Source organism: Schistocerca nitens, chromosome 4 (assembly GCF_023898315.1).
Source record: "Schistocerca nitens isolate TAMUIC-IGC-003100 chromosome 4, iqSchNite1.1, whole genome shotgun sequence".
In the NCBI taxonomy this organism is placed as follows: domain Eukaryota; kingdom Metazoa; phylum Arthropoda; class Insecta; order Orthoptera; family Acrididae; genus Schistocerca; species Schistocerca nitens.
This window is the reverse complement of record NC_064617.1, coordinates 403,079,755-403,094,391: the sequence shown is the minus strand read 5'-3', so window position 1 is coordinate 403,094,391 and position 14,637 is coordinate 403,079,755. Positions and strand designations below refer to the sequence as shown.

General features: G+C 41.6%; 1 protein-coding gene across 1 annotated transcript in view; it reads left to right on the top strand.

Annotated features, from left to right (window-relative positions):
- LOC126251806 (solute carrier family 22 member 7-like) overlaps positions 1 to 14,637 on the top strand; it is an 85,566-nt gene that overhangs the window by 48,837 nt on the left and 22,092 nt on the right. The window contains exon 6 of the mRNA XM_049952450.1: positions 14,364 to 14,585. Within this exon, the coding sequence (XP_049808407.1) occupies positions 14,364 to 14,585 (222 nt within the window). The remainder of the gene's footprint in view (positions 1 to 14,363; positions 14,586 to 14,637) is intronic.

Sequence of the window (14,637 nt, the reverse complement as noted above, 5' to 3'; positions counted from 1 at the left end):
TGACCACATATTTAAGACGGGACAGAGAGTAGGCATAATAGGTCGTCTTAACTGTTCTTCCATGCGACATCCAAGTTTTAAATAATACTGAAACTGATGGAAACATCTTACACTCAGTGAGGAAATAATAAGGATGCTCAGTCATACAGCTAGTCATACATGTAGATCTCAAATTGGTAGGCACACACTCAGCAGGTATTAATTAAGTTATTAAAAGTGGTTTCATGATTCACAAATTACTAGCCTCATAAATGAAAAGCAGTTGCTCACATGCTACACTATCTTCTATTAAAGTTTTCCTCTTTGTATTATTCCTTGTGGAGACTATACTGTACACTGACAGTTTTCCTACGGTAAAAGAAAACAACCGAAGATATCCAAGAAGTTCTGAATACATGACTGAATTATACAGGCCACTTTTCTCAGTCACTTGCAACAATAACTGTATTAGCATCGTATGCTAAAAAAGATGCCTTATTCTAAAAGCCAACAGGAGTTGGAAGAGCCATTATCACAAAGACGCGGTGTATACAGACATGACACTACATATGGTATTTACTTACATTTCACTTTTAGACTAAGTAAATCTTGTTGTTATTGTTGTGGTCTTCAGTCCAGAGTCTGGTCTGATGCAGCTCTCCATGCTTCTCTATTCTGTGCAAGCTTCTTTATCTCCCGGTACCTACTGCAATCTACAGCCTACTGAATCTGTTTACTGTATTCATCTCTTGGTCTCCCTCTACGATTTTTACCCTCCACGCTGCCCTCCAATACTAAACTGGCGATCCCTTGATGCCTCAGAATATGCCCTTCCAACCGATCCCTTCTTCTATTCAAGTTGTGCCACAAATTTCTCTTCTCCTCAATTCTATTCAATACCTCCTCATTAGTTATGTGATCTACCCACCTAATCTTCGGTATTCTTCTGTAGCACCACATTTCGAAAGCTTCTATTCTCTTCTTGTCTAAACTATTCATCGTCCACGTTTCACTCCCATACATGGCTACACTCCATACAAATACTTTCAGAAAAGACTTCCTGACACTTAAATCTATACTCGATGTTAACAAATTTCTCTTCTTCAGAAACGCTTTCCTTGCCATTGCCAGTCTACATTTTATATCCTCTCTACTTCGATCACCATCAGTTATTTTGCTCCCCAAATAGCAAAACTCATTTACTACTTCAAGCGTTTCATTTCCTAATCTAATACCCTCATCATCACCATATTTAATTCGACTATATTCCATTATCCTCGTTTTGCTTTGGTTGACGTTCATCTTATATCGTCCTTTCAAGACACTGTCCATTCCGTTCAGCTGCTCTTCCAGGTCCTTTTCTGTCTCTGGCAGAATTACAATGTCATCGGCGAATCTCAAAGTTTTTATTTCTCTCCATGGATTTTAGTACCTACTCCGAATGTTTCTTATTTTTCCTTTACTACTTGGTCAATATACAGATTGAATAACATCGTGGATAGGCTACAACCCTGTCTCACTCCCTTCCTACCACTGCTTCCCTTTTATGCCCCTCGACTCTAATAACTGTCATCTGGTTTCTGTACAAATTGTAAATAGCCTTTCGCTCCCTGTATTTTATCCCTGCCACCTTCAGAATTTGAGACTATTGCAGTCAACATTGTCAAAAGCTTTCTCTAAGTCTACAAATGCTAGAAACGTAGGTTTGCTTTTCCTCAATCTATTTTCTGAGATAGGTCGTCGTAGGGTCAGTACTGCCTCACTTGTTCCATCATTTCTACGGAATCCAAACTGATCTTCCCCGAGGTCGACTTCTCCCAGTTTTTCCATTCCTCTGTAAAGAATTCATGTTAGTATTTTGCAACCGTGGCTTATTAAAGTGACAGTTCGGTAATTTTCACATCTGTCAACACCTGCTTTCTTTGGGACTGGAATTATTATATTCTTCTTGAAGTCTGAGGGTATTTCGCCTGCCTCATACATCTTGCTCACCAGATGGTAGAGTTTTGTCAGGGCGGGCTGTCAGTAGTTCTAATGGAATGTTGTCTACTCCCGGGGCCTTGTTTCGACTTAGGTCTTTCAGTGCTCTGTCAAACTATTCATGCAGTATCGTATCTCCCATTTCATCTTCATCTACATGCTCTTCCATTTCCATAATATTGCCCTCCAGTACATCACCCTTGTATAGACCTTCTATATACTCCTTCCACATTTCTGCGTTCCTGTCTTTGCTTAGAACTGGGTTTCCATCTGAGCTCTTGATATTCATGTAAGTGGTTCTCTTTACTTCAAAGGTTTCTTTAATTTTCCTGTAGGCAGTATCTATCTTACCCCTAGTGACATACGCCCTTACATCCTTACATTTGTCCTCCAGCCATCCCTGCTTAGCCATTTTGCACATCCTGTCGTTCTCATTTTCGAGACGTTTGTATTCCTTTTTGCCTGCACCATTTACTGCATTTTTTATATTTACTCCTTTCATCAATTAAATTCAGTATCTCTGTTCGCACAGTAAAAGTTTTATTACTCACTTTCTCCTTAGGCTAGATGAAAGATTAATTTGCATTTGGTAGTATGATTTAGATTCTGAGTTTCAGAGAAGGGCAATGTGTGGTTAAAATGCATTCATCTGTTCATACATTTCCTTTGTTTCATTACAATGTTCCCACATTGTCTTCAGAATTAGAACATGCTCAACAAAGTCGGTGGTAATTCGTATCAGGCTACTTTTACAAAACATCTAAAGCTCAAGAAACACTGCCATCCTCCTCCAGCCTCGCTTAGCATGGAAAATTTGCATGCAGATGACAAGGACTAGTCGAATTAGGTCGGGTGATGCTGAGGGAATTAGATTAGGAAATGAGACACTTAAAATAGTAAAGGAGTTTTGCTATTTGGGGAGCAAAATAACTGATGATGGTCGAAGTAGAGAGGATATAAAATGTAGACTGGCAATGGCAAAGAAAGCGCTTCTGAAGAAGAGAAATTTGTTAACATCGAGTATAGACTTAAATGTCAGGAAGTTGTTTATGAAAGTATTTGTATGGAGTGTAGCCATGTGTGGAAGTGAAACATGGACGATAAATAGTTTAGACAAGAAGAGAATAGAAGCTTTCGAAATGTGATGCTACAGAAGAATGCTGAAGATTAGGTGGGTAGATCACATAGCTAATGAGGAGGTATTGAATAGAATTGGGGAGAAGAGGAGTTTGAGTCACAACTTGACTAGAAAAAGGGATCGATGGTTAGGGCATATTCTGAGACATCAAGGTATCACCAATTTAGTATTGGAGGGCGGCGTCGAGGGTAAAAATCGTAAAGGGAGACCGAGAGATGAATACACTAAGCAGATTCAGAAGGATGTAGGCTGCAGTAGGTACTGGGAGATGAAGAAGCTTGCACAGGATAGAGTAGCATGGAGAGCTGCATCAAACCAGTCTCAGGACTGAAGACCACAACAACAACAACAACAATGATAAGGAGTACAAGATGAAACCTTTTAGATGAATTTGAAATGTATAGTCCTTCCAATTTGAATTCAAAAGATTTATAGAATTACCAACCGGCAGCACATTATAGACACTATTTTCATTGCATAGGATCTCTTACAAAATGTCGATGGTTGCTTTAGTTCGACAAATGCGTGTGTAGTAAGATGCACTGTTCATGGGTGTCAGCTACTCTAACATTTAGTTTGTGAATTTTTAGACAAAGCGTTTGTAAATGCGTACCATAACCGGATTTCTTTGGAAAGCGTGTGGAGTGGTGTGGACAGGTTCTGCAGTTGTGGATGTGTGAGGATAAGAATCGAAACAGGTTGCTTCAATTCTCAGAATCCTAAAGGTTAGTAAAGTAAGTCGCAGCAGGCGTGTGGACAGTGTCCTTGGACAGTGTCCTTGGGCAGTGTTCTAAGAAGTCTCATAGGTTATATATTGTTCCCATAAAAACCTTTACAGAGCCTGGTTATCTGGACTGTGAGGTGACGCTCCTTCTATTGAAGCACAACCCAATTAAATGTACGGACTCTAAAAACGGCTTTAATTGTCGTTTAAATCACATGCACTTTCTTAGAAATGGCAAGGTTAGTCTAGTCCAGCCAGAAATGTCTGAAAAGGAAGGTCGTATGGTAAAAGTTTTATTACTCACCTTCTCCTTAGGGCTCATCGACGAAATCGTGGCTAGATGAAAGATTAATTTGCATTTGGTAGTTTCATTTGGATTCTGAGTTTCAGAGAAGGACAATGTGTGGTTAAAATCCATTCATCTGTTCATACATTTCCTTTGTTTCATTACAATGTTTCCACATTGCCTTCAGAATTAGAACGTCTTCATTATAGTCAATCATAATAGCTCCACAAATAAAAAGGTACATTATCTTTTCAAGAAAAGCGTTTATGTAAATAAACTAACACATCAATGCACAATTACTTTCACCATTTTCATCACATAGAACAAATTTAATTACCTTTGCGGTGTAAAATCATAAAATTACAACTGTTCAACATGGCAGAATGCGCCAACAACTAAATCTCACTCCCACTGACATACAACTTTCAACAACTAACCAAGAAGAACAAAGATCATATGTAAATCTCAAGCTAAATCTTTTAGATAAGAAATAATTGTTTATCATTTTCCAAGTTATTTTGAAAGTTTTTAACTAATTATTACGAAGTCAATGACTTGAAACTGAAATACATACATTGTACGAAAAATAGTTAGTTCTTCTAAAAATAATAAAACCAATTTCAGATTAATGTCTGAACACATATTATTGTTAAAATTGTATAAAGCTATTTATCAATATCGTTAAAACTATTCGAATTCCAGGACTACAATTTGAACTTTATTGGATTTTGTCGTACCTGACGAAAGAAGGCCCACTGACCAGTTCCATTACTGCTGGAATAAAGAACGCGGATGGTCAGTCCAATCTAAGTTAAATTTGTGTGTCGAACCGTTACTAAGATCGTTGAGCAATACTTGTGATATCAAGAAGGGAATTTGTTTGGGCCAAATGAAAACATCAGCATGAAATACAATAATTTAGGTGCAAAGCAATAATATTGTTCCATCTGAGTGAGGTAACAACTACGTTCCATAAGTCTGTGCTAATAATATTGGTGAAAATGCTGCAAATGATGTGGATACGTTAGCGGGATACTATGGTTGAAACAGTAGAGATGATGCTTGTAAATGGAGGTAAATGAAATAACAAGATGAGCATCTATGTAAAAAAAAGTATGTGTTAGAGACCAACGACCCACGCTCTCATCTGCCTATAGCGAGAAAGGCACTAATAGCAGCACTACGTGACCAATTTTCATGCGTCCACTAAAGGTTCAGTTTGTCGCAAGGTATCCTATAAACCTTTAAACTACACAGAAGCTCTGTCATAATGTAGTGGAACTAGCATCGCTGGAAAAAATTCTACGGCTTAGAACAATACAGGAGTAGAATACAGCATTGGTTTTCTAATTTTTCGCGTTAACTGCTGAACATGACCACCCGGGGATCCTTTTGCACATGACGTCTCACTCTACGTGCGGGTTAAATTTAAGTTTAGTATTAACTATTTTACACATTTTAATCAACTTCTAATATTACATTTTATCCTTGAAAGAAATCACTGGAAAGGATGAGCTTGTTTCTGGATCATCAGTTCTTCAAACCTCTACATAATATTGGAAATTACGACGCATATCTACTTCTCTTCATTCCTACGTGATCTGTATTTCGCGTTGATGACTACCATTGCTACAAAACCTACGTCACCTAAGTAGTGCTTTGTTATGTACTTGCCCCTGCTTCTGCTTCACTACACTCGAAAACTCAAGCAGTGGTGAGGAAACGATCTTCGATTTCAATGGGAACTCTGAAAAAATATTAATAAAACGCTTTTGTCCTTCAATGGTAAGTGATGAACGAAGATCTCCACTAAAATAATCTGTGATCCAGTTGTGTTTAGCAACTTCTTTTGAAAAGTACTTCAGAAAGTAATCGCAGAGTTAAGTTTAATGATCCACAAACACTGGCTTCGGTTTTTCACTCAAATGAAACTCCATTGCCTTTTAAAACTGCATGATGAAAAGACAAAACGCAAGGTTCATCCTTATCATCCAAATTTTTCTTCACAATAGTAATTTCTTCGTGAATGCTGATAATTGCAGAGTTTTGTTATCATCACCTTTAAAGGATACAGTCAGTGAACTGAATTATTCAGAATTGTGACAACGATATGCCCATTTCAAAACAAAATCGGCGTCTACGGGCTTCCTGGAACTAAAGTGATTCTTTTGAACCAGTTAATCGTAAAGTACATATGAGGTTTCATAAATGTTCTTCAGAACATTTACCACGAAAAAGTGAGCAAGAGTTACCGTAATAAATTAGAGGACTGTGCTCAGCCCTCATATCAACGCACATTTGTAGAAAATATCTCTAATTAACTGGCCGAATTTTAATGAAGTTTACTACTTCGATCACTGACTGAAGTACTTCATGAAGGATAAGGCTCAAGTTTTTTGATTCCAGTGCTTCTCAGCGAATAAAACAGTAAGTCCAAATAGCACGAGGGGCAGAGCTTGTAGTCCAGCGTAAGCGCCAGTCATACCATGACCACCATCTGCACCCACGCCTACATAATTTACCCAGTTACTTCTGATTTCTTTCTCAAAAGCGTATCCAATATCCTTGACATGGCTTTATTGTAGAATCTTAGGACGTATTCTGAGAACAATCGTAATGAGCTGTCTTGAACACAATGATCTCCTCAATGCTAACCAGCACGGATTCCGAAAACGATCATGTGAAATCCATTTCCCGCTTTATTACACAACATACTGAAAGCTCTGGATGAAGGCAGTCAGATAGATGCAGTATTTCTCGCTTTCTGGAAAGCATCTGACTCGGTACTACACCTACCCTTACTGTCAAAAGTACGATCATATGGGGTATCAAGCGAAATTTGTGACTGGATTGAGGACATTTTGGTAAGAAGGACGCAGTGCGTTATTTTGGATGGAAGTCATCATCAGATGAAGAAGTTCAAAATGGTTCAAATGGCTCTGAGCACAATGGGACTTAACAATTGAGGTCATCAGTCCCCTAGAGCTTAGAACTACTTAAAACTAACTAACCTAAGGACATCACACACATCCATGCCCGAGGCAGGATTCGAATCTGCGACCGTAGCGGTCGCGCCGTTCCAAACTGAAGCGCCTAGAACCGCTCCGCCACAGCGGCCGGCAGATGTAGAAGTAACTGCCGGTATGCCTGAACCAGGGTGTGTAGGAACCCTTACCGTGCATGTGACATATTCATTACCTTGCAAACGATATTAATATTAATCTTAGCCTTTATGCGGATGATGTAGTTATATACAATGAAGTAGAGTCTGAATGAAGATATATAAATATTCAATCAGACCTTGATAAGTTCCAAAGTAGTGCAAAGATTGGCAGCTTCACTTACATGTTCAGAAATGTAAAATTGTGCACTTCACGATACGAAAAAGACATAATATCCTCTAACCATAATATCAGTGAGTCACTTCTGGAATTGGCCAACTCATATAAATAAATACCTTGGTGCAACGCATTGTATGGATATGAAATGTAGTGATGAGATCGGTTCAGTCGTGGGTAAAGGACGCGGTACACTTCGGTTGTTTGATAGAGTACTGGGGATGTGCAGTCAAAGGAGACTGCTTACAAACCACTCATGCGACCGGTTCAAGTGTGTGAGACCCGTACCAAATAGGAATAAAACGTGATATTGGTCGTAGACAAAGAAGAGCAGAACGAATGGTCACAGGTTAATTTGATCCATGGGAGAGTGACACAGATACTGAAGGAACTGAATTGGAAGACTCTTGAAGATAGACAAACTATTCGCAGAAAGTCTATTAACAAAATTTAAAAAACCTTGTTTAAATGACGAAGCTAGGAGTATACCGCAAACCCCTACGTGTCACTCACATAGCGATCGCGAGGAAAAGATTAGAATAATTACTGCACTCACGGATGAATTCAAATAATCATTCTTTCCGCGCTCCGTACATGAATGGAACGGGAGGAAACCCTAACAATTAGTACACTCCTGGAAATTGAAATAAGAACACCGTGAATTCATTGTCCCAGGAAGGGGAAACTTTATTGACACATTCCTGGGGTCAGATGCATCACATGATCACACTGACAGAACCACAGGCACATAGACACAGGCAACAGAGCATGCACAATGTCGGCACTAGTACAGTGTATATCCACCTTTCGCAGCAATGCAGGCTGCTATTCTCCCATGGAGACGATCGTAGAGATGCTGGATGTAGTCCTGTGGAACGGCTTGCCATGCCATTTCCACCTGGCGCCTCAGTTGGACCAGCGTTCGTGCTGGACGTGCAGACCGCGTGAGACGACGCTTCATCCAGTCCCAAACATGCTCAATGGGGGACAGATCCGGAGATCTTGCTGGCCAGGGTAGTTGACTTACACCTTCTAGAGCACGTTGGGTGGCACGGGATACATGCGGACGTGCATTGTCCTGTTGGAACAGCAAGTTCCCTTGCCGGTCTAGGAATGGTAGAACGATGGGTTCGATGACGGTTTGGATGTACCGTGCACTATTCAGTGTCCCCTCGACGATCACCAGTGGTGTACGGCCAGTGTAGGAGATCGCTCCCCACACCATGATGCCGGGTGTTGGCCCTGTGTGCCTCGGTCGTATGCAGTCCTGATTGTGGCGCTCACCTGCACGGCGCCAAACACGCATACGACCATCATTGGCACCAAGGCAGAAGCGACTCTCATCGCTGAAGACGACACGTCTCCATTCGTCCCTCCATTCACGCCTGCCGCGACACCACTGGAGGCGGGCTGCACGATGTTGGGGCGTGAGCGGAAGACGGCCTAACGGTGTGCGGGACCGTAGCCCAGCTTCATGGAGACGGTTGCGAATGGTCCTCGCCGATACCCCAGGAGCAACAGTGTCCCTAATTTGCTGGGAAGTGGCGGTGCGGTCCCCTACGGCACTGCGTAGGATCCTACGGTCTTGGCGTGCATCCGTGCGTCGCTGCGGTCCGGTCCCAGGTCGACGGGCACGTGCACCTTCCGCCGACCACTGGCGACAACATCGATGTACTGTGGAGACCTCACGCCCCACGTGTTGAGCAATTCGGCGGTACGTCCACCCGGCCTCCCGCATGCCCACTATACGCCCTCGCTCAAAGTCCGTCAACTGCACATACGGTTCACGTCCACGCTGTCGCGGCATGCTACCAGTGTTAAAGACTGCGATGGAGCTCCGTATGCTACGGCAAACTGGCTGACACTGACGGCGGCGGTGCACAAATGCTGCGCAGCTAGCGCCATTTGACGGCCAACACCGCGGTTCCTGGTGTGTCCGCTGTGCCGTGCGTGTGATCATTGCTTGTACAGCCCTCTCGCAGTGTCCGGAGCAAGTATGGTGGGTCTGACACACCGGTGTCAATGTGTTCTTTTTTCCATTTCCAGGAGTGTATAATGCCCTCTGCCATGCGCTTCACATAACTCGCAGGGTAGAGATGTAGATGTAGATGTAGATGTAGTGTTTGGAAGAGCTCTGTTGCTTTTGTTCCAAGAGCAATTTTCCTGCAGAAAAAAAAATCCTCATGACATTTGTTGCCTTGTCTAACCCGCTCGTAACAAATTAGGTACACATCTTCTTTGGTTATCTGTAGCGAAATCACCATGACCTTTGAGTTTTTCAGCCAACTGATCATTAATGTCGTTAGCCTTACCGAGTATTCTACGAGCTGTAATGTTGTCTGGAAAGAAAAATTTTTCAGTTGCATGACTGTTGAGCTCAGTTATCGTAGTAAATAATTGCACACATTGGCTGCTAAAATAAGGTCTTCCGCTATGGTCTGATATTTCTTGCTCTTTGATACACTGCAGGCAACTGTGTTAGAAGAATGAAGAGCTTTTGCAGGCATTACAGCATGTTTAGTGAAAGCTTTTCTTTGTTCTGTCATTTACTTAACTTCTTCATTTCCGACAGTAGTATACCTAAAACCGAAATTCAAATAACTGTCGTCATACTTCCTTTTTTTTCTTTTTTTTTCATTTAACATGTCAGGAGACGCTAGAGTTACCTTAAGGTTACTGGGAAGCGAGATCAGAATGACGTGTCTCCCATAAAACTTGATGCGAACATGAAACTCGACAGCAGTTGGTGAATGGTAAGTTTGGAAACGGGTTACTCGGTTTTGTCGTCAGTTCTTCTTTGTTTTCGTAATGTAGCTAGCAAGCATTGCGACAATGTGCCGTTTCAAGGAAACGATGTGTTGAAAATTTATCGCAGACACGTCACTCTAGGAACGATTCGTTAAAATTAACCGCCAGTTAAGGAGATATCGGCAGTAAAAACCGTCAGGAGCCTTCATAATTGCATGATACATCTGATATATCATGTACTGCAGTTAAGTTTACAGATATGTCCATGTCTACCGTCAAATATAGATCATAGAAGACAAAAAACGATTTGAATTTATCTACATTCGACGAAACAAATCTTCAGACTAATTATTACTGAATAAAAGTAAATCAGTCATTTGGTACGGTACGTTGCCAACTGCCAGCTGCCATATCAACAGCATTCACTTGACGGACCACTAGAGATCACTTCTAGCGCACACGTTTTGCCTTTACTTAGAAAGTAAATAAACTAAATTGTTATTTTTGTGAAACGATAGCAAATTACTGGCTTTAGACACTAGCAATCGATGTCTATGGCCACGACAATAATAACTTTCTACCAAAATTTTCCGCTTGTTGTGTAATCCATCGAATAAAATCTAGTTTGGATTAGGCAACGCTATTTTTTCTTCTAACCTGAAATACATGCTATTCATTTTATTATATTTCGATGCTGATGTACTAGATACTGGTCAACTGCAAACGCCATTCTACCTCGTCAAATCGGAGTCAAAATTCGAGAATTCCGAGATAATCGGCATCTTCTTCGTTATTCGTTGGCTTTTTGCCTGGAACGAAGTCTGTCTCCTTTATAGTGGCCTTCAAGCTTGTCATTAGACGGGTGACGTCGCTTGGAATTATAACTTATATTGGCAGAATGACGTCATCTGCTTGACGGGATTCTCATATATATTCATTTTCTAAGAGGAATTCTAGTCTTTTATCTGTGGAACAACGATGTACTCCTTCGAATTATGGACGGGGGTTATGTATACGTCTAGTGATCATCGTATTATGAATGGTAGATAAAGGGATGTCGTGGTACCTATCGGGCAGTGGATAGGAGCTTGTGGGGTAACTAGTTCTGAAGGTGAGGGCGTTGAGGTTCGTGAACTATGTGGCGCTTGTGCTGTTGTTGACTGCCGCTCTAACCGTAACTGTCGGTTGTAATTAAACAGCGAAGTGCAGTACCCTCTCACTACCGTAATAGCTGTAGGAACGCTAGGACGGGGTACAAGTCTTTTACAGATACGCTGTATGATCAAAAATATCTGGACACCTGGCTGAAAATGACTTACAAGTTCGTGGCGCCCTCCATCGGTATTGCTGGAATTAAATATTGTGTTGACCCACCCTCAGCCTTGATGACAGCTTCCACTCTCGCAGACATACGTTCAATCAGATACTGGAAGGTTTTTAGGGGAACGGCAGCCCATTCTTCACGGAGTGCTGCACTGAGGAGAGGTATCGATGTTGGTCGGTGAGGCCTGGCACGAAGTCGGCGTCCCAAAACATCCCAAAAGTGTTCTATAGGATTCAGATCAGGACTCCGTGCAGGCCAGTCCATTAGAGGGATGTTATTGTCGTGTAACCACTCCGCCACAAGCCATGCATTATGAAAAGGTGCTCAATCGTGTTGAAAGATGCAATCGCCATTCCCTAATTGCTCTTCAACAGCGGGAAGCAAGACGGTGCTTAAAACATCAGTGTAGGCCTGTGCTGTATTAGTGCCACGCAAAACAACGAAGGTTGCAAGCCCCCTCCATGAAAAACACGACCACACTGTAACAACACCGCCTCCTAAATTTACTTTAGGCACTACACACGCCGGCAGATGACGTTAACAGGGCATTCGCCATACCCACACCCTCTACCATCGGATCGCCACATTGTGTTCCGTGATTCGCCACTCCACACGTTTTTCCACTCTTCAATCGTCCAATGTTTACGCTCCTTACATCAAGCAAGGCGTCGTTTGGCTTTTATCGGCGTGATGTGTGGCTTATGAGCAGCCGCTAGACCCTGAAATCCAAGTTTTCTCACTTCCCGCCTAACTGTCATAGTACTTGCAGTGGATACTGATGCAGTTCGGGATTCCTGTGTGATGGTGTGGATAGATGTTTGCCTATTACACATTTTGACCCTCTTCAACTATCGACGGTCCTTGTTAGTCAACAGACGAGGTCGGCCTGTACGCTTTTGTGCTGTACGTGTCCCCTCACGTTTCCACCTCACTGTCACATCGGAAACAGCGGACCTAGGGTTGTTTAGGATTGTGGAAATCTCGTGTACAGACGTATGACACAATTGACACCCGGTCACCTGACCACGTTCGAAGTCCGTAAATTCTGCGGAGTGCCCCATTCTGTTCTCTCACGGTGTCTAATGACTACTGAGGTCGCTGATATGGAGTACCTGGCAGTAGGTAGGCAGCACAGCGCACCTAATATGAAAAACGTATGTTTTCGGGGGGTCCGTATGCTTTGGATCACATAGTGTATACACTAAAAAGAGTCTACTGGGTTGCACCTCTATTTGACACCCGAATATGATAATAATATTAACGTAAACGAAAATGGACTATGATTTCATAGACGATGTATGTCTCTCATAGGTTTTATAAAGCGGATCGCTGACTGTGCATGACGGCAGAGCCAAAAATACTGCTTCTGGTCTGAGATAGTAGTGTTAGAGTAAGAGAGTGCTAGGCGCACAGTCGTAAGTAGCTGTCTGTTAGCGAAAGACGATGGAGGAGGCAGTTTTTGTGATGTACTCCGTGAAGCCACCAAGTGTTAGATTAATATAGGAACTACGAGAACATTTAAGCAGCAGTCATCTCACAAGCAAAGTAAAGACATTAAATAATTATGATTTTCGTTTTGCCAGCACGTTGGTACAGATGAGTTGGCTGATAATTGTCAGTTGTTGAGTAACCCCAGAATGTACGTAAACTGATCTGATAAAAAGGTTAGTCAGATATTTCACTTTTGTAATGTTTCTAAGACTTGGTAACAGAGCTATATGTAATCTGATGATTTGCATTTATGCTGGTTTAGTGAGGTTAGATAATACTTGCTGCATAAATCTCATTGTTCGTGAATCAGTTAGTAAATATAATATATTATTCTAACCAATCTGACTTCAGTTGTCAAATGTTTCTGAAAAGACAAACTTAACTTGAAATGTAATTTTTCCAAAAAAACAATCAGTGTTAGTATTTCACCATAATCAGTATCACCTCCCTGTGTAGGTCATATGTTTTTCAAACAAGTTGGATTTTTATAAAATGTTTTCATTTATAAGCCAAAAGAATTCCATGTGCATGGCCAGATTTTCGCACTGCTGAGTCTGTAGCTAGCATTTTCTTTTTTTTTTTTTTTTACGTGGGTCCAGAGTATATCGTGTTCCACCGTTGCAGCTTCAGAGGTAAGACAATTTAATTTATTGTTATGTGCACAGGGACCAAGGCTATCAGTTTTGAACAGAGCCAGAAGATTCATTGCCTAAGGGGCTGAATGATTTTTGCTGTGACTGTATTTCTTTATTGGTACTGGAAGTTGCATTGCCCAATCAGTTCGTATAAAGTTTGCTGACAGCAAACCACTTGCAGTTGCAACACGCTACACGATAATTAGAATTACGTATCTAGTTTTGCGTGCACTTGCCATCATTCAGTGTATTCCACATAAATCAGAATAATTTTACTAAGTATCCAAAAGATTTTATTTAATTAAATAACGTTGCACTATTGACGTTTTGGCCTTCAGTCTGAGGACTTGTTTGCTGCAACACACCACGCTAGTCTGTTCTGTACAACACTGTTAATGTCTTCATTACTAATGCGACTTAGAGCCACAAGAATCGTCTTACTGCAGTAAAACGTTTGTTTGCTTCTAGAGTTTTTACCCCCAACACTTCTCTTAGTTGCCAAATCAACGTTTTCTTAATTCCTCAGTGTTTGTCCTACCAACCCACCCATTATTTTAGTCAAATTGTGCCCTGAAGGTCCTTTCTTCCCATTTCGATGCAGTATTTGTTCATTAGTCACTCGATCTGCCCATCTGATCTTCAGTATTCTTCTGTAACAACCCACTACAAATGCTCGTATTCTCATAAATTAAATTACATTAAGCGCCTCAAATGTCGTAGCTTTCTGCCGGAGTCTCCACGCTGGCTGCTAAATAAAGGGCACACGAAGAAGGCGCTCCGCGTCGTCACCAGGATCGCCGAAACCAACGAGAAGCCCATTCCTGACGACACGCTCGCTATGCTCAACACGATTACGAAGCGGCGGTCGCCCAAGATGGGAGTGCTGAGCCTCGTCACCAACAGGAGCCTGTTCAGGAACACTCTCATACTGATCTTCGGCAGGTGGGTAGAGTGAATCACCATTTCACCAAAAAAGTCCAACTTGGTTTTCTAC